Source organism: Vespa crabro, chromosome 7, assembly GCF_910589235.1.
Source record: "Vespa crabro chromosome 7, iyVesCrab1.2, whole genome shotgun sequence".
In the NCBI taxonomy this organism is placed as follows: domain Eukaryota; kingdom Metazoa; phylum Arthropoda; class Insecta; order Hymenoptera; family Vespidae; genus Vespa; species Vespa crabro.
Window position 1 is genome coordinate 7036569 of NC_060961.1, and position 23806 is coordinate 7060374.

General features: G+C 30.5%; 1 protein-coding gene across 8 annotated transcripts in view; it reads left to right on the plus strand.

Moving 5' to 3' along the window:
• Positions 1-23806, plus strand: part of LOC124425553 (lachesin) — a 192610-nt gene that overhangs the window by 60871 nt on the left and 107933 nt on the right. For all 8 annotated transcript variants that reach the window (XM_046966037.1, XM_046966044.1, XM_046966039.1 and 5 more), the window contains 3 exons: positions 745-818; positions 3404-3553; positions 19734-19947. In XM_046966037.1, coding sequence (XP_046821993.1) covers positions 745-818; positions 3404-3553; positions 19734-19947 — 438 coding nt within the window. The remainder of the gene's footprint in view (positions 1-744; positions 819-3403; positions 3554-19733; positions 19948-23806) is intronic.

Consider the following 23806-nt stretch of genomic DNA (forward strand, 5'->3'; position numbering starts at 1 on the left):
TATATATATATATATATAGATTATAATATGGCGAAGTTTCTTTTTTCTTATTCTTAAATTTTTATCAAAATTTATATATTAAGTATAGTCGCAATTGTGCTAATCGATCGGTAATACTGTTGGTAATACCATTGTCGATAATACTATTTGAAAAAGAGTCCGTATAATAGAATAGATGAAATCAATTTAATCAACTCTCGAGTTTGTTCCCTTCATATTTTATGATATATTCTAAGTATTGTATTTTAATAGTATGTACGCAATTATTTTGTTTGTCCCCTTTCATTAGGTAAATTTTAATTTTTTTTTTTTCCTACAAAGTTACGATATTTGAGTTTATAAATTGAAGGGGAGTACTATTTTTCTTTTTTTTTCGTTTATTTAATTTATTTAATTTAATTTCGTGTAGAAAATTTTAAATCGTGTAGAAAATTTAAAATCGTGTAGAAAATTTAAAATCGTGTAGAAAAAAGAGAAAAGAAAAATTGAAACCTAATTGAATCGATGATGATAAATAACGAGAGGCAAATAAAGAGAGGGAGGGGAGAGAGAGAAAGAGAGGGTGGGAAATAGGAATAGAAAGACAAAATGAAAAAGAGAAAGAGAAATAAAAGGAAATTTTTTTTTGATGGAAAAAAATTTAGTTTATGATAGATTCTCGTCCTTTTATATCCATGTATGGATGTATTGATGTATATATGTGTGCCATTAAGAAGTATACAAAGTCATTTTAAACGATTGCAGGCGTGAAGCCAGTTCCCGGGCTGGAAAACCTGCCGAGGTCGTTCTGGCGTGAGCTCAGTTCACCCTTTACAGAGGTAAGTTTCGCGCACGGTTAAACTCGAAACGTGAAGTTGCCTTTCGGAATCGGGATGCCGATCTAAATTCGTTCCTCTCGTTTTCGACCTTTCAAAGAGCAACGTTTCTATACGCGTCTGTGGTTTTCGAAGGAGCGTTGACGTCATTTTGGTATGCATTTCATTCGTCGTTTCGTGCGGGGATCACTATTTCGAGTATCCATTTTGCGTAGATGCTTATCTACATACCTATTTATGGATGTATGTATGCATATATGTATGGATGTATGTATGGATGTATGTATGCATGTATATACGCTTAACATTCATTACATATCATATTAAAATTATTTTATCTTATTATGTCACATTCTTTTTTCTTTGTTTCTAATTAACTCTTAAAAGTTATTAAATCATGGAAAAAAGTGTCTCCGTTTATTTTTTCATTGGAAAAAAAAAAATAAATATTACTTTTTTCTTTCCTCTTTTTTCTTTTTTTCTTTTTACGCATTTTAGAAGAAAATTAAATTATTTAATTAAAGGCTTATTGGTGTTCTTTGATAATGGATATTCATATATGAATATTATAGGAAATTGATTTTTACTGTAATTGGAAATAATAACGAAACAGATTGTAAGGACAAATATAAATTGATTTCATTCAGATGTTCCTTACGTTTTTAGGAGATAAAATTTTATTTATTGACGATTAATTTTTAAAATTTCATTAACGAACGTTAACAAAAGGAATAATAATTTTTTAATTGCTCGAACTCGCTTAATCAGAATTTTTAATATTTATGTCTCTTTCTTTTTATTACTTTTAACAATCGACGAATAAATTGGTCCAGTTTTCCTTTTTGTTGTTCACAAATTCATTGGAATAGAATTTTTTTTTTTTGTATCTGTTTTTCTACCAACTCGTAAGACTTGTGATAGTCGTCATAGATGAAAAGAAAAAACTTGATTCAATTTGTACATCTTTTCGAATTGATTAAACTCGAGTATTTTAATCTTCGTTCGTAAAACAACATAACGTGTACTCTGTTATTTCCGATGTTTTTGAAGATCCTTTTTTTCTCTTTTTTTTTCTCTTTTTTTTTCTACGACATCACGTAGACGTGACCGCGATGGGTTTTAGTATGACCCAACCCCAGTCCCCTCTAACCCACCTCCCACGACCCCTTTTCTACCCGTTCACCTCGCTTTTCTCCATCACACTTTTACATTCTCAAGTGTCGTAAAGTTTTTTTCTCCTGCCGATACACTCTATCTTTTGCTTCGTCGTTACCGCGACCAAAGAGAAACGCGAGAGCGCTATCAAATAACTATCTCGCGTGAAAATCTTTGCACCCAGGCAACTCTCATCTTGCATATTTTTTATCTTCTTCCTCTTCTTCTTTTTCTTCTTCTTCTTCTTCTTCGTCTGCTTCTTTATTTTTTTTGTATTTTTTCTTCTTTCTTTCTTTTTTTTTTACCCATTTCCCAATAGTCTCTTCATTGTCTACTTTTTTTTATCTTCTAATGTAAAATTTTTATCATATTTTTGTTCTATTTTTCCTTTCTTCTATCTTTCTTTTTCTTCTTCTTTTTCTTCTTTGTTTTTCTTAATTTTTAATCCTTTTTGAAATAATCACTTATGAATCGTTGCAAGGATCACATTTAGCGGCGCATACTATTTCCCATATGCTATTCTAATGCTCAAGCTTTTACACGTCCGATCTAATAAAAGAGAATTTGAAATTCGTTCGGTTGATTTGCCGATAATACAATTCAAATAATAAGATAAATGTATTGATAAATTTGCCGTACTTTCACGAATTTATTGGAAAATTATTGCGAACGTAATCTCGTGAGAGTTGAAAGGTCACCGACCTGAAATTCATTCGTACGATCGTGTAACCACAGCTGTCGGTCGATTCACGAATATCGAGCACGGTGAATTCAAAATGCGTGGTCGACTTGCAACGGTAAAGATCGTTTTACGGATCGTTTCTTTTTCTCTCGTATTTAACATTTCCTTAGTACGATTGTTTCAGATTTCAAATGGTTGAAAATATAGCGAGATGAAAATTGAAAAGCGAAATTCGAAATCATAAATGCGAATTCGAAAAAACATAGCTTCCGTTATCACGATGGCTTCGATGAAACAAAAAAGAAAGAAAGAAAAAAAAACGATTGCTTATCGAACAGCTATTATGCAAACGTGTTCGATGTAAATGACTGGGTGAAGTGAGAGCATCTTTTTTTCCCTTTGTTTTTGGACATTTTCTCTGCGAGCGTGAACGTAAACAGAGGAAACCCGGGGATAGTTTTTAAAGAGCTGACATCACGAGTGATTCATTTTATTGACCTCGTTTAAAAGAGAGAAAGAGAAAATCAGGTCGGTCATTCTATCGTAATTGTATGTTTAAAATGAAGGAAACAGAGTGGAAATATTAAAGGAACGTTGTTCGATATAAATATTTATTTAAAATATAAATTATACGATTAGAAAACGTATATGAAATACCTTGTACATTTGTATATGTTTTATTAATGTGTCAACGTGTTTGTTTGTGTGTAGATGTGTTTGTGTGAGTAATTGCATCCGATTTAATTTCCAGGTGTACGAAGTGGACAATTTTGCCACTGAAATCGGTGCAACGCCCGAGCCAAGGCCGTTTTTCGAAGATCCTGAGAGCAACATTACAGTGCAGTTAGGAGCTCAAGTACACATGCACTGTAGAGTGCAGAATTTGCAAAAGAATTTGAAGGTAAGCGTGATGTGATTTTTCTTCATTTATTGATTCATTCACTCATTCGTTTATTTATTTTTATTTTTATTTTTATTATTTTTTTTCTTCATTGATAACAATTTATAGATCGTTTAAGTACATTTGTATTGGTCATCGAAAAAATAAAAAGGAAAAAAGTGAGCGAATAATATAAACGTAGAATTTAGAGAAAGAGAGGTGGAGGGAGAGAGAGAGAGAGAGAGAGAGAGAGAGAGAGAGAGAGAGAGAGAGAATCATAACTCTTTGAAGTTATTTCGAACATTTATTTTAAATGAAAACCACCGATGGTTCGTATAATATTTGATTAAAATAATTTTTAAACGACCGGGTATTTTACCTTGAAATATTGTTTTCAAAAATGTTGAACGCTTTCTACATTCATATTCATTCAAATTAATTTAAAATAATTTTGTTGTTGTAAAATTTTTTATGTTCGAGCTTTCATTTAGAAAATGAAAAGTTTGAATAATTATTAAAATAGAAGGGACATTGAAATAAGAGTGTTAATCCATTCAAAGTTTTCAATTTATAATTAACATTTAATTTTGTAAAATTACGAATGTTGTTTAATTTAATTTACTTCATTCCTCTCATCACATTTTGTCACATTTATTTATTTTAAAAGCGTTCATCTTCTTTTCTGCCATCCTTTCAAGACCTTATTGGCTTCTCAACACCCAACACTGTAATCTTATGTCCCTTATCTCTCTTTCGACGTCAACGTGAGCGCGAGCACATAACTTCCCGAATTCTCCCAAAGTAAATTCCAGTAAATCCTGGTTGAAAATATTTCCCATGTTAATTCCGTGGTTTCAACGTATCATCATAGCAAACATGTATGTATTATATTCTCATTTTTCTTTCTCGTAGTAAACCAAATTTTTATATTTATTCGAAAGTGCTGCTTCAAATTTTAAACAAACTTTTCCGATTAATTTGAAAATTTTATTCTGTTGTATTTATATATATGTATATATATTTAATATGAATATTTAAAATTTTAATTGTAATATAAATGACATATTTATGAATTATTTATCGAATATTGATTTCCTTTATTATATTTCTTTCCTTTTCTTTTTTTTTTCGTACAATCAAAGAGATTCGCGAGATTTTGTAAAGAAATAAAATGTATTCGATACTTCTTGTTTGTTTATTTGTCAATAATCGTATATTTTATGAAATACGAAATTTAAAAATTGAATTATATTAAAAAATTAATATCTGCATGGATAATATTGCAAAACGCGAGATGGAGATCTCAATTTTTTTATACAATATTGTAAAGTTTTAGAATATCATTACAGAGGTACATAATCATTTATATTTTTCCGAAGACTATAAGATTTACAGATTAATGGTAGATAGGAAAATATTGTTTGGAAAATACAAAATTCGTAAAGAGAAAAGCGTTCCAGGAAATGTCGAACATCATTTCGTACGATATGAAAACGTAATTGTATACGTTATATATATATATATATATATATATATATATATATATATATATATATATACGTGTGTACACTGCATTTATCTTATAGTTATGTCCATAAATCGTTGTCAGCATTTACTAATCCACGGGAAGCTTGCCACGCTTTCGAAGCTGTCTACGAACGACGAACGTGAAACGTTTTGCTCGTTCGCCGTAGTGGTCCTCGGAATTCAATCTTTCTAAGTGGGACAACGGTAAATCGACCAAACAAGTTGTTCCGTACGGTTAGACGAGAGATAGAGAGAGATAGATAGAGCGATAGAGAGAGAGAGAGAGAGAGAGAGAGAGAGAGAGAGAGAGAGAGAGAGAGAGAGAGAGTATAACGCCTGCATTCGCTGGAGTGTTTTCAACGACATCGACATACTCTTCTTTCGCTTTTAAAATGATCATCGTCGAGTGACTTTGGATTTTTCGAGGAGCCGAAGCCATAGCTAGCCTCTTGTTGTTCGCGTGAAATCTATGAAAGTCATTTTTCCATGTGTACCGCACGTCACGTTCGTTTTTTCTTTTTCTTTTTCTATTTTCTTTTTTTTTGTATTTTTTTGTATTTTTTTTTGTATTATTTTTTTTTTTTTTTTTATTTTGTTATGATAGATATTTCTTATAATATGTTTGACGTAATGTTTCGGGCATGATTCATGCAGCAACGTAGTCCTTGAGAAATGTTCATTTTCTTTCTCTTTCTCTCTCTTTCTCTCTCTCTCTCTCTCTCTCTTCCTCTTTCTTTTTATGTTAGAGCAAGAGAACGTCATTGAGATAATATAAAATCCGTTTTCTACGATAAATCCAATTTTCGAAGACTCGCGCGTGTCCTCTTCCAAGTCAGTTTAAGGAAAACCTCCAGCACCACATGGACGACGAGGAGGTTACTTGAAAGTTTCCTACGAATTTCCAAGTTCGTTAACTCTAACAAAGCGAGCGTTTGTAACGTTGCTGCGATCAATAATGTTAATAAGAAGATAACTTTAACTAGTTCCATGCTGGAAGGAGGACCAAGCAGGAGCTTGTTGTTGTTCCAGGCGTTTTGTTCCCTGCCAACTACGAAAGAGAGTTTCCAACACGTAAATACACGTGCAGGTAATACGTTATAACACTGTGGAAACTCGATCGTGTTTTAAGGAAGAAAGATCGAAATTCGACGTTGTCTTATTATCGATACTGACAATGAATCTTCGAATAGTCACATCAGTTTAGGGTTGATATACTTACGCATACGATTCCTCGTTAGAAGATGGTGAAACTTTTTGGTCTCGTTGTAACCCTGCTTTTTGCCACTAAGAAAGAAAATTTTTAACTCGATCAATCTAATTCCTTGCTCTTTCTTTCTCTCTGCTCTACCTTTCTCTTTCTATTTCTCCCTCTCTTTTTCTTTTTTCTCTTTTTATTCTCTCTCTCTCTCTCTCTCTCTGTTTGTCTCTCTTTCTCTTTCTCTCTCTCTCTCTCTCTCTCTCTGTTTGTCTCTCTTTCTCTTTCTCTCCCAAACTTCTCTTCCATGGTTCTGCAATCAGTTTAATGAGTAAGCCGCGACGACGCTAATTGTGAACGAAGAGAAACGGCCTCGAATTATTTCCGTACATACACGCGAGTCGAGTTTGTTTATCCTGCAACTAAGTTATATTCTCTGTTTCGTATATAGCAAGATGTAATAATAAATCAAATTTCCAATTATCGGATTAACTTTTCCACTTTCATATTGACATTTTTTTCTTATATATTATATGATTATTATTAATATCATTTATTGTATATGTGGTATTTCATGATATTCGAGGCCATCAATAAAAAAAGGAAATTTTTCTCTTTACAATAGTCTTCGTTTCACGTTTCTGTGACACTTAGTTTAGGAGATATAACTTTTTGAAATATTTCCATTTATAATTCGTAATAAACTGCGTAGTACTACGATGGTAAAAAGTATTTACATTATCCAACTGATCGGCAGCGTAAATTCCAGGAACTTATTATATAGGTTACTGTATCAATGCATTAATGAATTTATATAGGTCACTGTATCAATGCATCAATGAATTTATATAGGTCAATGAATCAATGAATCTATCTTTTATTTATATGAGTGTATCTTGTGAATTACTACTAGTAGTAGAAATTTCAAACGAATATCAACTTAATTGGCAAACTTTTTTCTATTTGTTGTTTTTTTCGCGATATTCACATTTTTGCAATAATTTGTTATAAATAATTTGTTATTATAAATAAATGTAAAAAAATTTTTCATTTTTTCGAGAATAACTTGTTAAGCATTAAAAATATTGTTTTGTTGCATAATCAATCTGTTGAAACAATTTGTTATAAACAAATTTGTCATAATTTGTTATAACCAATTTTTTATATTTTCGAAAGTTAGTTATAGAATCTTCAAAATATTGTTTTTTTTTCGTTTAACCAATTTATTTAACAATTTATTATAAAAAATTTTTATACACAATTTGTTATAAACAATTTGTTATAAACAATTTTTCATATTTCGGAGTAAGGTAAGTTGTTTTTTCTTCTAATCAATTTGTTCTAACAAATTTTATATAAAAAAATTTTTATATCTTCGGAAATATATTATAATCTTAGAAAAAATGCTTTTTCTTTTGACCAATTTGTTCAACAATTTATTATAAACAATTTTTAAAAATAATTTGTTAACAAAATTTTGCATAAGTAATTCATAAATGATATATTCAAAAGTAATTTATAAATTCTTAGGAAAATTGTTTTTTTCTTTTAATCAATTCGTTTATCAATTTATTAGAAAAACAAATTTTGACGAACAATTTTTTCCAAAAACATTCCAACATTTCACACGTTTATACACCATATACAATAGCTAGATGTTTCTTCCCATGAACATTTTGCTGATGCAGAATATTCGGTTAGAGCGTTTTTTGAAGGACATAAATAGCACCTTGAGAAGCCTACGAATGGTATAGAAACGTTCCTAACCGAGGCGTGTAACACAAGGACGTTCTTTTGAGAGTGTGAGTAAGTGAGAGAAAGAGAGAAAGAAAAAAAGAGTGAGAGAGAGAGAGAGAGAGAGAGAGAGAGAGAGAGCGGCACTACGAACCGGTTGGCTCGAGGGCTCTTAAAAGAAAAGATACGAGCGTAAGGCTACAGTAAAAAAGGAGAAAGAGAGAAAGAGAGAACGAGAGGGTGAAGAAGGAGTAGAGAAGAGAGGTTGGAAAGCGCGTCATCGCACCCCGCTTAAAGAGGGATTCGGTATCTGTGTTTGTCGGCGGATTAATTTAAGCTCAGGGCCACTTTTACGTAGAACCCATCTTCAGAGTTTTCCTTGTTTTATTTCCTGACGGGAGGACATCGTCGCTTTCAGATTTGTCATATTCTACTTTTTCTTTTTTTTTTCTTCTTTTTTTTTGTTTCTCTCTCTCTCTCTCTCTCTCTCTTTTTTGTCTTTTTGTCTCTTTCTTTTTTTGTGTTACAAAAGATTTTGTCTTTTATCAAAAAACAAAGAGAGAGCAAGGGGAGAGAGAGAGAGAGAGAGAGAAAAAGAGAAAAAGAAAGAAAAAGTAGAGAACAGAGAATGTCATTCTTAAAGAAACCTATGATAGAAAGGATATTCCTTGAGCTAGAGAAAGAGAAAGAGAGAGAGAGGATTTTGTTTCTTTTCTTCTCAGAAATTTTACATTTACACTGTATTGCTGTGGAAACAGCTTCTTATTATTATACGTCGCTCGTTCTTTGAACGAACAAATCGGAATGAACTTTTCGGCCGGTGTGTTTGCTTCCTGTTTGATAATAATTTCACTATCTTCAAGTCGTGACCCATCTGATGCTTTAAAGATCATGCAGAGAGGGGGAGAGAGAGAGAGAGAGAGAGAGAGAGAAATGGAACACATTTTGAGTACGATTTAACAGGTCGTCGAGTATTTTCGTGGCCCGTGGGATATTTAAAACGTTCGCGTGATTTTTTGTGACGTTGTTTTTTCTCCTTCTTTTTTATTTTTTTTTTTCCTTTTTTTCCCTTTTATTTTCTTTTTCCTACTGCGGTTTAAATACGAAGGTAGGTATAGAAAAAAGATTTCTTTTTCCTTTTTCTTTTTTCTTTCTCTCTCTCTCTCTCTTTCTCTCTCTCTGTCTTTTCTTCTTTTTTCTTTACACCTCGTTCGATTCAACGTCGTTTAATTGATTCCCTTTTTTATTTATACGTTTAATTCGTTGCAAGCCGAGATATTAGACGAGATGCGGTGGAAAAATTTGAAAATTTTTAATAGTCAAAGCTGACGTTCGACCGTTATTCGAGTTTAATCATAGTTGAGCGATTTGCCAACGGCAATATATATTCTCGCTTATCATCGAAGCCGATAATGTAAAAATGGAGGCGGAAAGTCCGGTACTTCGTATCAGTAAATTGTAATTATCTCAAGATCGTTCTAACTTATATAACGCTTCAGAGGATTTTCATAAAGAAAACGATAGAAAGAGAGAGAGAAAGAGAGAGAGAGAGAGAGAGAAAGAGAGAGAATGACGTAAAAGTTTCCTTTAAGCCCGACAAAGTCGATCTTCGTGTTATTCCAGTCCATCATCCTTCCGATAGGTTCTTTTTCTATTTTTTATTTTTTATCTTTTTTTTTCTTTTTTTCCCTTCTTCTTTTTTCTTTTTATCAACTTTCTTGCAAGTTAGATGACGTGTCAGTTTCAAAAAGAAATTATCGCATACTTCTTGATAATATTTAAACTTCTCAACTCATACCACTTCATTTTTAAACATATTAACATTCTTCGAAAACTTTCAATTATGGACAAATATTTGTTATCTCATTTTTCCTTTCTCTCTCTCTCTCTCTCTCTCTCTCTCTCTCTCTCTCTATTTCTCTAATGGCATTAATTAAAATATTACAGTGTGCATTTATACAGGAAAAAAACAAAGAAAGCAAACAGAAACAGATAAGGTAATATCCGTTCGTTGTAAAAGTCGTTTCTTTAATAAAAAAAAAAAAGCCTGGCCGAGTGTTTCTGAAAACACTCTCGACATATTTAAGTACCGGAAATTATAGCGAGGGAAATTTTATTGTCGATGTTGGGAGAAAAGTAAGATTGGCAGACGTTAGACGGTAGTGAACTATTATATTCAATCTGACAGTCAAATTAAGTTCTATAAACGATCAAAATTTAGATCGATCGACGCTATTTATAATTTCTAGTATTCGAATTGAGATCCCTCTCTCTCTCTCTCTTTTATTTTTTCAAATTACACGTGACTTTGTATATTTTCGAAATACAAACTTTAATTCTACATACCAATAATTTCTTCTTCTATCTCTTTCATACGCTCGCACACTATAATACAAATACACGTAATATCTATGTCTATTTCTCTTCATCCTTTTCCTCTCTCTCTCTCTCTCTCTCTCTCTCTCTCTTTCTCTCTCGTAACGTAACGTTCACCGAATAGTTCAGATAGCGATTCATATCAAGAGTCGCGTTTCTCGTTTGTACAGTCTGGCCGAATTATTAAGTTATGAGATACCACATACTGGTGGATGGAGGTAACTATCTGTGAGGAGACGCGCAGACTTTGCGCCGTAAAATCGCGGCCGCGAGTGCCTGATGCATATGCAAACGTATACCGGTACGGCCTCTGTGCCGGCTGATTCGAGCCACGGCAACTATCAGAAGGGATATTCCGTACGGTCGCTGAATATATGTATGTACATATACCTATATACTTTTGGGAAATGTGATTCCATGAGAGACGAATTTTCGTAGTATGTAGGTAACATTGCTTCTGTAATAAAGATTACAGAAGCAATGTTAAGTTAAGTTTTATTTTTTTCTTTTCTTTCTTTTTCTTTCCCTCTTTTTTCTTTTTTTTTCTTTTCTTTTTTTTTTTTTTTTTTTTTTTTTTTTTTTTTTTTTTTATAAATAATAACAAGCATCGACACTTATTTAATGATAAGTTTTAATTAAAAGGTACTTTATCATGTAAGAGTATTAAAGAAAATTAAATTAATCTTTTAGAAAGGTATATGAATTGAATTATTAAATTTACAAAATTTATTACAAAAATTTAGGAAGGGAATATAACGTAATAGAGGGGGAAAAATTAATAAACATCGTATATCCAATAATTATTAAATAATATCATATTAATAAAAAATATTCATTATTAATATAGGTTTATTATTAATTGAGGTACGTAAATAAATATTATATAATCGTGCCTAAGGTGTCAAATTTAGTAATACTTTGATGATTCGAAATATCGACAATGTTCTTAGGATAGTTTTGATTGTTATTACGATTTAAATGTTTGAAAGATGTAATCGGTCTAAGTTATGATCATTTTTAAAAATCGTTTACCATAACAAGTATATTTCGTAACTTCTTAAAGGAACAATCTTAAAGCTTCGATCTTAATAAGGTAATAGAATTTTTCTTAGATCCGTAATATATTACCTTCTTCGTACTTACAAAGTTAATACCGTGGAATTGGCAAGAACGTCATGGAGGTAGGATTTAAGCGTTTCAACAGAGCGAGAGAAGAGAGAAAGAGAAAGAGAGAGAAACGAGAGAGAGAGAAAGAGAGAGAAAGAGAGAGACATTCGTTAACTCGAAGCTTTCCTTCTTTGGATTCTTTCTCTGGTGAAAGAGCCATTTCCATTTTTTATTTGAGGAATAAGTAGAAGAAAAGAAATGAACTTCCTGTTTGTTATCAGACATTCTCTCACGAAAAAACTTGAATTCTTCGAGCCAATACCCACTCTCCTTTTTCTTCCTCACTTTACTTTTTTCATCCTAGCATACGCTTGAATTCTTTTCGATTAATTGTTTTCCGCCTCTATAGTTTCAACCGGTTTTATCCATTATCGTGTAATTTCCTCTCACCTATTCTTATTCGTGATATCGCCAGTATCACTGTCACCAGTACAGTAACGGTCTCGATTATACAACCACAATGACAACCGATCATTGGTATATCGTAGCTATCCACGTCTCTCTGAAGTAAACTTTACCTGTAGTTCGTCAATAAGATCGAAGAGCTAATTAAAGTTTTCCGAAGAGGTAGTTCCAGGGTATCGACCGATCTACGAGGGAAAACAGGTCATCGTGGCTTAAATTTTCTTGAAGTACCTCGAAGATAGACGTTGATTTTAACGCTACCATACCAACCACTCCTTCTTCTCTTTCAACCAATTGCCCTTTAAAATTTTCACTTTATTGTTTCGAATGGTCGTTGTCGTGTTCGTTCGTTCATTGTACGAATATATCTCGAATATCTTGATTTATTATTTAGACTAAAATTAAACATTATCGATTTCCTATAAAATTGTTCTATAAGAAAATCGATAGAAAAAAGAAAGTAATAATATTGGAATCAGAATCATTACAAAGGGTATGTCAGATTACGATCTAGATACATACTAATCGTTATACATTTTATATTTTAAATTCAAGTGTCTTTTCACTTTGTTTGAAAGGAAAAAAAATTCGATTTTATTCTTTAGTTGAGCAGAATGCAATTCGTTGAAATCGAAGGGACGAATCGAATGAAGGTTCTCTCTTTTTTTCTTTTTTCTTTTTTCTTTATTTTCTTTTTCTTTTTTTTTCTTTTTTCCTTTTCACAAAGAGCCAAGCAAAGAGAAAAATACACGTTCGATCTTCGGTTCGATAGATCCTCGCGAGGATTGAGCTTTATCGTTCTAGAATGGAATTCGTCTTCAGAATCTATAGAAATCTTGAAGAAAGAGAGAAAAGATGTGTCAATCACGTGCACCAAATCGTTGATCTAAAGAGGATTGCGATTTATCACGAGTGTTAACAGCAACGAACAAACATTATTAGGCAGGATGATATCGTTTGATATAAGTCGGGGGTGTAGCTCTCTCTCTTTTTCTTTTTTTCTCTCATTTTCTATCTCTCTTTTTACGTGCCATCCTTTTTCTTGATCTCTTTTATGTCTCTGTCATTCCGTTTCCTTTTTCCTCTTTTTATTTTTCTTCTTATTCTTCTTCTTGTTCTTTTTATTCTTCTTCTTCTTTTTTATTTTCGTTTTCTCTACTCTTTACTTTTTTTCTTTGTTCTTTGTTTATCTGTGGTTCGTGATCGGAGCTTTGAGGTTGTTGGTATCGCTTCTCGTCACGTACATACGAGATTCTATTCTTCGTAAAACTCGAAAGAAAAATATAAAGATCGAGAGGTTACTAGATAGAACGATCAAATTTGACTGACCATCACGTATCTCTTATTTTTTTTTTATTCATTACGTGTTCTTTTTCCTTTTTCTGTTTTTCTTTTTTCTTTTTTTCTTTTTATTTTCTATGTCTTTCTTTTTATTAAGTGAGAACGAGTAAATAACTTTTTTTGATCAGAAACAAGTAAATTTTATCAAATAGGTATAAATAATTTCGTGTAACATTGTTTCGAGTACATTAAATTAGATAAAAGTATATAATATTTTTATTGAAATTGATACATATCTGTGTGTACATATTTAATAAAATTTTTTTTTATCAAACAATTTTATACAAAAATTTATTATATTATCAATTTTCATATTCATTTTATATTTTTTTTCATTCGTTTCGGAAAATTCGATAGTTCGTTTATATGTTTTATTTTTATTCCATAATACAAATGAAAGCGTACGTTTTATTTTTTTGTCATTTATAAAAATAAATATTTTTATTTTCTTTTCTTTTTTTTTTACATCATCGTATATAAACCTACGTTATATTAACTTCTATTTTGATTTTATATTTTTGTTAAAAAATTTAATAGGGCGCTCGGTTACACGTCTATCGTTTGAAATTTAACATTTGATGTGATAATAAACTTTAATATTAAACAAATCGATATGGCGAATTTGGCAATCATTATAATTTTTATATTCTTCTATTCCGTATAGTATGAAAATCCTATTAAATTTTCTCTTCTTTCCTTGGCATGAAAAATTCTGCATAAAAATGTCGCAAAATTGTGACAGGGCTCAGCGTGTCATCCCTTTTATTCTTCGTAAAAAGTAGACGAGAATCATAGTCTCATATATATATATATATACATATATATATATATATATATATATATATATATATATATATATATGTGCGTATCTACGAGAAAAACTGGAAATACTGGGCAAATACACGACGGCGTAGGTCGTGTCGACGCGCGCGTGAAAGTGCGATAGGATAAAATAAACAGGAACATTTACGTAGCGTGTATTGATCAGAGGGTGAAATGTAAATACATAAATCGCGATATTGTCGTGTCTCGTATAGACATATCGACGAATTTTCCCAACAGACTACTACCGGTATTAACGATTTTTCCCCTGTAGTTTTTCGCTTTCGATGAAAAGTGTCTCGAAAATTCAACGTATTCGTACTTTCAAGCTTTTCAAACCGAAAATCGTTTGCTATCGATCGAAATAAAAAAGAGGACATTGAACTATTTGCAAAATTTATACATATGAAATGTTCAATAATAATCATGGTAATTTGATTAAAACGATGTTTAAATAATATTATGATAATTCTGTTCAATTTTTAATCTCACAAATATTTCACTTTCATTAGATTTATTTATTTATATATTTAAAATATTTAATATGTTATCAACATAAAATTTGTATATTTATATATACATATATATGTATATATATGTATATATATGTATATATATGTATATATTAAATATTTGAATAAAATACAAACAAATCATTTATAATAATATACGAGTCATATGTATTTTAAGAAAAGAAAAGAAAAATAAAAAAATAAAAAGAACTAGAAAAAAAGAAACGAGAAAAAAATAACCATAATAGTCTTCAATTCACATCGCTGCACATTTTCATTTTATTTTTTGATTCCACTCGTGCACGCATTTGGACGATCACATAAACGAGTCTCGAAACATTTTTGGCCCGTTGAAAAATACGAAAAAGCACCTGTCGTGTCCGCGTACTTCATGCAACGAGTCGTCGGTCACTCGTTAAATAACTATCGAGAATGGAACACGAGCGTATCACCATGCCATGCTTCGTTAGTTCACTTGTCGATATATTAATGTAGATAAAATAAATTTGTGAATTCCATTTGACCGAATGGCAACGTCAATCCTATGTATAATAGCACTGTCGATTAGTATCGTATGAATAGTTAGAATATTCTGTTAGTAATTGCATTATTATTTTTTATATATCATAGTTCAATTAACATAATTTGATTCTTTTAATGTTAATTATATGAAGTAAAGAGAGAAAGAGAGAAAGAGAGAGAGAGAGAGAGAGAGAGAGAGAGAACAAATTAAAATATTTTCATATGACATATATAGATACATTTTGTTTAAAATATTTTTTAAACAAAATGTATCTATATATGTATCTATATATACTTTTTGTTTAAATCATTTTGTTTAAAATAAAAATATTTTCATATGATATATATAGATACATTTTATTTCCACACAAATATTTTTTAAAAAAATATATATGATAACTGATCATAACAAAGTTTCAAATATATGGACACTCATATGTGTGTATGTGTGTGTATGTGTACATGATCGATGAAAAATTCCCAGGCGATTTTAAAAATCAATTATACTCTCTCGCGACTTCTTTATTTATTCTTTAATTTTTATACCTTATCGTATCGTACAATCACAGGTTTAAGAACTTTGTTAGAATGTTTAAAAATAATTTAAGAAAGAGATTTCGAAGAAAGAGTAATTAAAAGATATTGTTTCGTTTAGTTTTATTATTGTCATCATATCGTTTTATATTTATTGTATCGTAAAAGACGAAAGTAACAAAAAAGGAAGAATAAATAAATACATAAAAAAGAAAATAAAAAAGAATATATATATATATATATATATATATATATATATATATATATATAAAAGTTACCTGGTTGTTTGAAGATCAACGTGAAGTTTGTTGGAACGAAAAAGGGAACATAATGAAACCTCTTCGTTCTAATTTCGGAGGGCAAGGAAATCTTTTGAACGTTATTTGGCGAACTGTAAACAGAGGGTCGCGTAATAAAGGGTTACCCTCACCAATTTTACCCAACTCTCCATTTTCGTGTACTTTACTTCGCTTTTGCCCTCGTTTTTCTTATCATTTTCTCGATCGTAATTCTTATTCCCTCTGACATAGATATATTTATTGTAAGGGATTTAATTATTTCATGGATACATCTCTTGGTACATCGGCACATAGGAGTCACGTTGGCAAATTCTCTACGGAGTCGTTTGGTTTCCAGTCAGAGTCGTTTGCTAGCTCGGAAATCCTTTGGATATTTTAACAGTCTATCTATCTAGTACCTTACTCTGAGATTTCTAGAAAGTCAAAGAATTCCCCAACACGTACGACTTGTTTTTAGTTCAAACAATGAGCCTCGTCCTTTGGCGTAACTTTCGTAGAACGAAACGTAAACGTATATACGTCTATAAGAAACTATATTTTTGTTGTATTATTCATCGGAATATTTTCATTCATTGAAATATTTTCTATAGTAAAGAGAAAGAAAGGGAGAGAGAGAGAGGGAGAGAACCGTAAATTGTTTACGACCTATTTGTTCTTATATGACCTCTATATCTCTTAACCTTCAAGTTGTTTAATATGATAGTCGTAGTTTGTTCGTAACAATTAGTATCGTACGAGAACGTGAAAGGTAAGCTTTAATTTTAACTTTCTTCTCATTTCTTTCAATATAATCGAAGATAATGTATTTCTCAATATATTTCGTATTAATTAAAATCTACCTGTTATTTCTACTTATACGTGCTCGAACAATATTTCATTTATAATTTTTATAAAATTAATATGACTGATGTTTATAAAATTTATAATGACTTATAAAATTGTTAATGATTAAACATAGATATATATATATATATATATATATATATATATATATTAAATTGTATAATTTTGTTAATCACAATAAGAGATACATAATAGGCAAAAAAAAAGGTTTTTTTTTTTATTCATAAACAATCGAAATATATATATCGATTTATACAAATTTACCATGGTGCCCGAATATTTTTCTCATTCATTGTATGTACATATTTAGTTTAATCTTAAAGTTACATTAACGTTTAATTATAATAATTAATTCTTTATTACAAAAGTGAAAAAGCTTTGTAATTTAATAACATTATTTCAACAATTCGTTTCTTGAACAAGTTCTGATATTAATTGTTATCTTCATTATTATTATTATCCCTTGGGTGATAATATATAAATATATAATTGCTTTATGCAACACGCAATACAACAATTGCGTTTACAATAGTTCGCACACATGAACACCTGCGTTTGTATACCGTTCATTTGTAATCAATTGCACGATTTTTCTATCTCTCTTTTTCTATTTAAAAAAGGGGAAAAAATTACAAAAACAAAAAAAAAGATAAAAAAATAAAAAAATAAATAAATAAAAAACCTAGATGAGAAAAAAGAATAACCAATGATTCATACACGTTATATGATTCATAGTCCGACTATAAAATCTCTCACGGAAATTTAAAAACGTAGAAAAAAAAACAAGAACGTACATTGTTATTCGTTCGTTATAACCAGCCTGTATGTATACCGTACTCGTAAAAAGTAATCTCTTTGTTAGGCATATTTTTCTTCTACATTTATAATCTTCGAATTAAAAATCATTTAATGTACCACTTATACATATATGCATATGTATTATATTATTATATATCGACTTATAACAATCTTTTAGCGATATCGTATATAAATTTTTCTTTGTTAGAAGGCAAACGCGGTGATTGCACGAAGCTAAAGATTGAAATTAAAAAGTAGAATCAAAGCAGTAAGTACCATGCTGACGTTAAACTTTTCTAAGATGTAATTATTCGTTGCTAAGTCCTTTATAATAAAGACAAATGAGCGTCTCCTTCCTTACTTTCTTTCCCTTTCTCTCTCTCTCTCTCTCTCTCTCTCTCTCGTTCGTTCGTTCGTTCTATCGTTCTCTCTTTCCTTCTCACTAGCGTTCAAGACTACGGATGCTTTCGAAGATATAGGACCAGTAACGTTTCTCAAATCGCACCGGTTGTGTAACGCCTAACGATTCTTTAACTTCTCTGAACGTCCAACTTCGAGACTGTGAATATCGCGTTAAGCGTTCTCGGTTAATCGCTAACGGCTTGTTTTCAAACTACCAAAAGATCTTCATGATCTTGATATAGGGAAGGTACTTCCTAACGACTTAATGTTGAGTTGCAACTCAAGCCTTTATTTATTTATTTCGTCTTTTTTTTCTTTCTTCTTTTTTTTTCTCTTTTCTTTTCCCTCTCCTTAAAAACGACGAAAAAATCTTCTTCGTAATAAACAAATGAATTTTTATCGAACTCGTTCTTATATATGTTTTTATTTTATCTGGAATTGTATTACATGTCATTTTTTTCTTTTCTGTTTTTTTTTTTTTTTTTTTTAAGAAACTTTTCGCACATGTTTTTTTCACTCATGCTTACGCTTTGTGTTTTCATTTCGTGTTTTCGCTCATGTTGAATTTTTCACGCGAACGATATTGAGAGTATTAAAATATTCGAATTTATATATTCGAATCATTTAAAACTTGTTATATTTTTTTATGTATTACATTTTTATCAGAGAAGTTTGTTAATAAATTTACGATATTAAGTTTTACCTTTACATATTAGATATTTACCTCGATGTATATTTTTATGAAATACAATTTCTTTTTTATCTTTACTAATGTTAGATTATTTTTATATCATGTTTCTTTAAAGTTGATATTACTCAAGGGATTTTGAAATAGATTGAAACATACAGGTTTTTCAACGTACCGAAATATAATTATCTTCGACGACTCTTCTTTTTCTATTTCTATTTCTATTTCTTCTCCTTTTTCTTCTTCTATTACGTCTATCCTCTGACACGTGTGCACAGACAGATACATATGTAGAAACGTGTATATAGTAATATACTTATCTACGACGATACGTATGTAACATAAAGGGAATAAGATATTTGAATTCAAATAGGCGTTGTAGGACACGAGGACTTGTCAGGGAAACGGAAGATTCGATTTACATTATATTTACATTGCAATAACGTAACTCAATGTGTTTTATATATAAACGTGTATATTTGTGTATATATATATATATATATATTTTCATGAAATCTCAATCTTTGAAACTAAACTCAATCTTTGAAATCAACTAAAGTATTTAAAAATATTTATTATCGTTATTATGAAATATTTTACAAGATTCAAAATAATCGAAAATGTCTATTCTCGATTTAATCGAACTTTGATAATATAATATCTTTAATCGTGCAAATAAATTAGAATGACGTTAAGAATAAAAATTAACGAGCTTATATATCTTCATGAATTCTCAATACGATTTGATATCAACAAAAGTATTATTTTTTAAAATATTTATTATCGTTATTACGAAATATTTTACAAGATTCGAAATAATCGAAAATATCGATTCTCTATTTAATCGAACTTTAATAATATATTTTTAATCGTCCAAACTCTTTTAATATCACTCAAACAAATTAGTATGAAATTAAAAATTAAGATTAATAATGAGTTTATTTGAACATGAATGTAGAATGTATTAAAAACGATAAATAAGATAATTCGTTATAAGACGAAGAATAATATTACTTACATAAGTATTTTGTTTCAGGTGTCTTGGGTACGAAGACGTGGCGAGGATTTTCATTTACTTACAATCGGTCTTGATACGTATGCGAGCGACTCGAGATTTTCATTAGAGTTCGAAGGCCCGAACGATTGGCGATTACAGTTGAAATCGGCGACTGAAAGAGACGCAGGACTTTACGAGTGTCAAGTCAGTGTACATCCGCCATTAATCAGAACGGTTCATCTGTCGGTATCAGGTGAGTATCTCTCACTCACCCTAACCGATTCATATTTCAATATATACAATGTATAGTATACATAAGTAGATATATTAGAATGTTGCGATATATCGATCCCGATATTCAGTCATTTTTAACGAGTCTACCCATCTCACTTATCCGACCGTAAAGAAGTTTTCGTCATTTTTCATTGAAAACGTCAGAAGAAAGATTCACTTAGTTTGATCGTTCGAAGAAGAGGACAAAGGGAGAAAGAGGCAGATAAAGAGAGAGAAAGAGAGAGAGAGAGAGAGAGAGAGAGAGAAGAAGGACGAGTTAGTAGGAAAGTAAATAAAACGATATAAAAGTTTACATTGGTGAAGGTGCTTCTCGAAACAAGGATGTCACGGTAAGTTGCTTGATCGAAAGCACTTACACACCGTCGAAACGAAGTCAATTTCTCAAAGCGTACGAACAATGAACTGAGCGGTAGAGGGGGTGGGGGAGAGGGGATGATTGGAACGTTAGAAATAGCGTAGGGTAGGAGGATGATAGAGAGTGGTTTGAGAAAAGGGTTACATCCATTATTCTCTTAATCTCCCTTTGTAAAGCGAACTCTACCGTAAAGTTACTCGGTCGAGATACATAATCCGCGAGCGCGTGCGCATTTTCGTTGGGGCATAAATCACGATGGTAGCGCATCGTTAAGGTCGTCCTTGTCGGTGGCATAATGGCGACTTCGCCGGTCGTAACGATGTCCTCGTGGTACTCACCTCATCCTATATCTTTAGCCAGCTAGCTAGCTAGCTAAGTACTTATCTACGTTCCTTAATTGAAGCCACGGATTCTCTTTTTGGATCCTTCCATTTCGTTCGATTCAATCAGTCTATAATAATCGTTTCGATGCCTCACAGGTCTAAAGGTTTTTATTACAGATTTCATTCGTTAACTTTCTATCCATTCACGATTAATCGAATAACGATCAGCACATTTAGAGATCTATAGAGATAGTAAGATATACGTTTCTACTTTGATACTTTTTGGATCGTTAGAAAACATATCCCGTTTGTTTCTCTTCGAGTGGTTAGCCCGAGAAGTTACTACTAATGGGTAATTTGTGGTTGCCGAGTAAGTGCTCATAAATCCTCCTTTTTTTTTTATTCTCGATAGTCCTTCGAAATTCAAATGAGATAACTCTTCTTCGTTAAAATCATTATATATATATATATATATATATATATATATATATATATATTACATAATGATTATATATATGATTATATATATATATATATTATATATATATAATGATTTTAGAGAGGGTTGCTATATTAGACCAAAATGAATTTCCATTGATCTGATGATAACGTTATTCTTCTCTCGATCAAATCGATTTAATCATCGCATTGTTTTGTGCTTCCTATGATATTCTTATTCGATTATTCCCAAAGAATTTTGCCTATGAATAGTTTTAGTAATAAAAAACTAACTATCAATGAAATTTTATAACGGAAATATCCATTACCTATAAGATGATTTAATAATGAATCTTTTGGGAACGAACGGATCGATACCTTTGATATTATTAAATGTATTGAAAAGTGTCGAGGGATATATCATTATAAATTGAAAGAAATGAAAGTAATAAAAGTAATCAAGAAGATGTATTTAATTAGGCATTTATAATGATTCATGCTTTATAAGAATATTAATTAGTCTTTTCTGAACTGGTGCAACGTTTTAAATTACCGGATCGTTCGGTTAATAATTCTTTTCTCTTTTCTCCTTTTCTTTTTTTTTTCTTCCTTTATCCTTTCTTCTTTTTGAATTTTAACGAGGCAGTTGTTCCGACATTATTACTCTTAATAATCCATTCTCTCCGCACGAGAAACGTATTACAAACGAATGAAATAATGCTACCGCGCAATATGTCGCGAAGGGGAAAGTTACTTCTATTTAGTCTTCAACGATCTACTTTATTACAAACTCTAACAGACAAACTTATAACTTAACGACATGATTCTACGTACTGTATTCGACGTATACACGTATGTAGAGATATGTATAGGTAGATGTAGTTGTATACGTGCCATTTGTATGACGTACTACAATCATCCAATTTATTCCCTAGAGGTAAAGTTCTCAATTTTCTCGCATTAAGCATATACGAGATTTCGTTTACTTCTACAAATCGTTCGTTTATATAAACGAAAAATGAATTTTTATGAAAAAAATTCTTTTTATTCCAATTATTTTTATTTATTTTTATTTATTTAATTACAATTATTCTTAAGCTTTCCGTTGTAATAAATTTTCATTGTTATTTACGATCTTTCAATTTGATCGATCATAATTTTTATGACACATTCTGTTATATAATTTTTTTTAAAGGAAAGCATCAAACGTCTTGTTAATGCTCAGACGTTTAAAGAAAATGAAAAATTTATTTTAAATTGAATGAAAAAATATTTTTCTCATTTTTTTCCTTTCTCTTGTTTTCGCTCTCTCTCTCTCTCTCTCTCTCTCTCTTTTTTCTCTTTAATAAAAAATATTTGTATTTTCTTTCTGTTCGAATTTGCGATTAGAGATTAATATCTTAAACGTAAAACGTGACTCCTTTAATTAAGTCTACGAGGTGCTGCTTTGTCGTCATAAATTGAAAGGCTGACTGAAACTAAAGCGAGAACTATTAGGTACCTGTCGTGTCTTCCGGCTTTGTCGACGTTTTATCGTCGCGAACACTAACTTGCAATTAGTTCCCTCTTTTCGTTTTAACTCGGACTCTTCTACTTATATGGGTGTGTCCCTTTATTCTGTCTTAAGATATAATGGAATTAAGCATTTCAACTGGAAGTATTTTAACAAAATCTTTCGGTACTTCCTTTTTCAGAATATTACAACTGGAATTTAATTATGCAAATAAATTACAATGAAACACGAATGTCATGTTTTTCCTCTCGAACGATTAGAATAATGTTCTTTCCTTTTTTTTTTTAACCTACGTAATAATCGTAAAACATTGTATCCAATTACTTTTTAATAAAATAAGTAATAATTAATTGTATATAATAAACAATCAAATAAATAATATTTATTTGTAATATATATATATATATTTACTATTAAAATATATTTTCAAAAATAATGTTTAATAGATATTTATCACGAATGACAAATTTTAGTTAAGTAAATTTTTATTCATATTTTTAAAATAAATAAATAAATAAATAAATAAAACGATCAAATATTGTATTATTCAATATTAGTAGAAAAGCAAAAAATTTATTACGTTAACAAACAATCACATGTAATATTGAATAACATTGAAAAAGCAACGTTTTGTATAGGATGAAATTTTATCCTTAATATGAAGGTTAAATGGAAAAAGCTTAAAGATTAATTAATATCCTCAAATTTTATCATTTTTCAAATGAAAGTTAACGAACTGAATATGAAACTATTCGAACGGAGAAAAGTTTGACGTTTATAATTCAAATGATTATTCGAATAATCGAGAGAGAACATTGAGTTCGTTTCCTAATCACGCTCGACGTAGCTTTCTCCAAACTTTACAAATCATTGAATACGAATAACCTTCTGTATGCAGAAGTTGAGAAAAGGTAAGCTCACGTTGGATGTGAAACACAATGGAGTTTAGCAATAGGTACGCATCGTTGCGTCCTCGAATTCAAGTTACGCGAAAGGACGTAGATTTCGGTTTTGATTTGACAAATCTAAATTTCACATATTCATAGACTTAACTTTAAAAATAATAAAGCGTAGTATTAATAGCAGTAATTGTGGTAGGAATTAGTAGGTATAGAAAATATGATGTTTATTAAAAGGAGTTAAAATCTCACGTTCTCTTTTTACCTATCTCTTTTTAAAAATCCCTGAT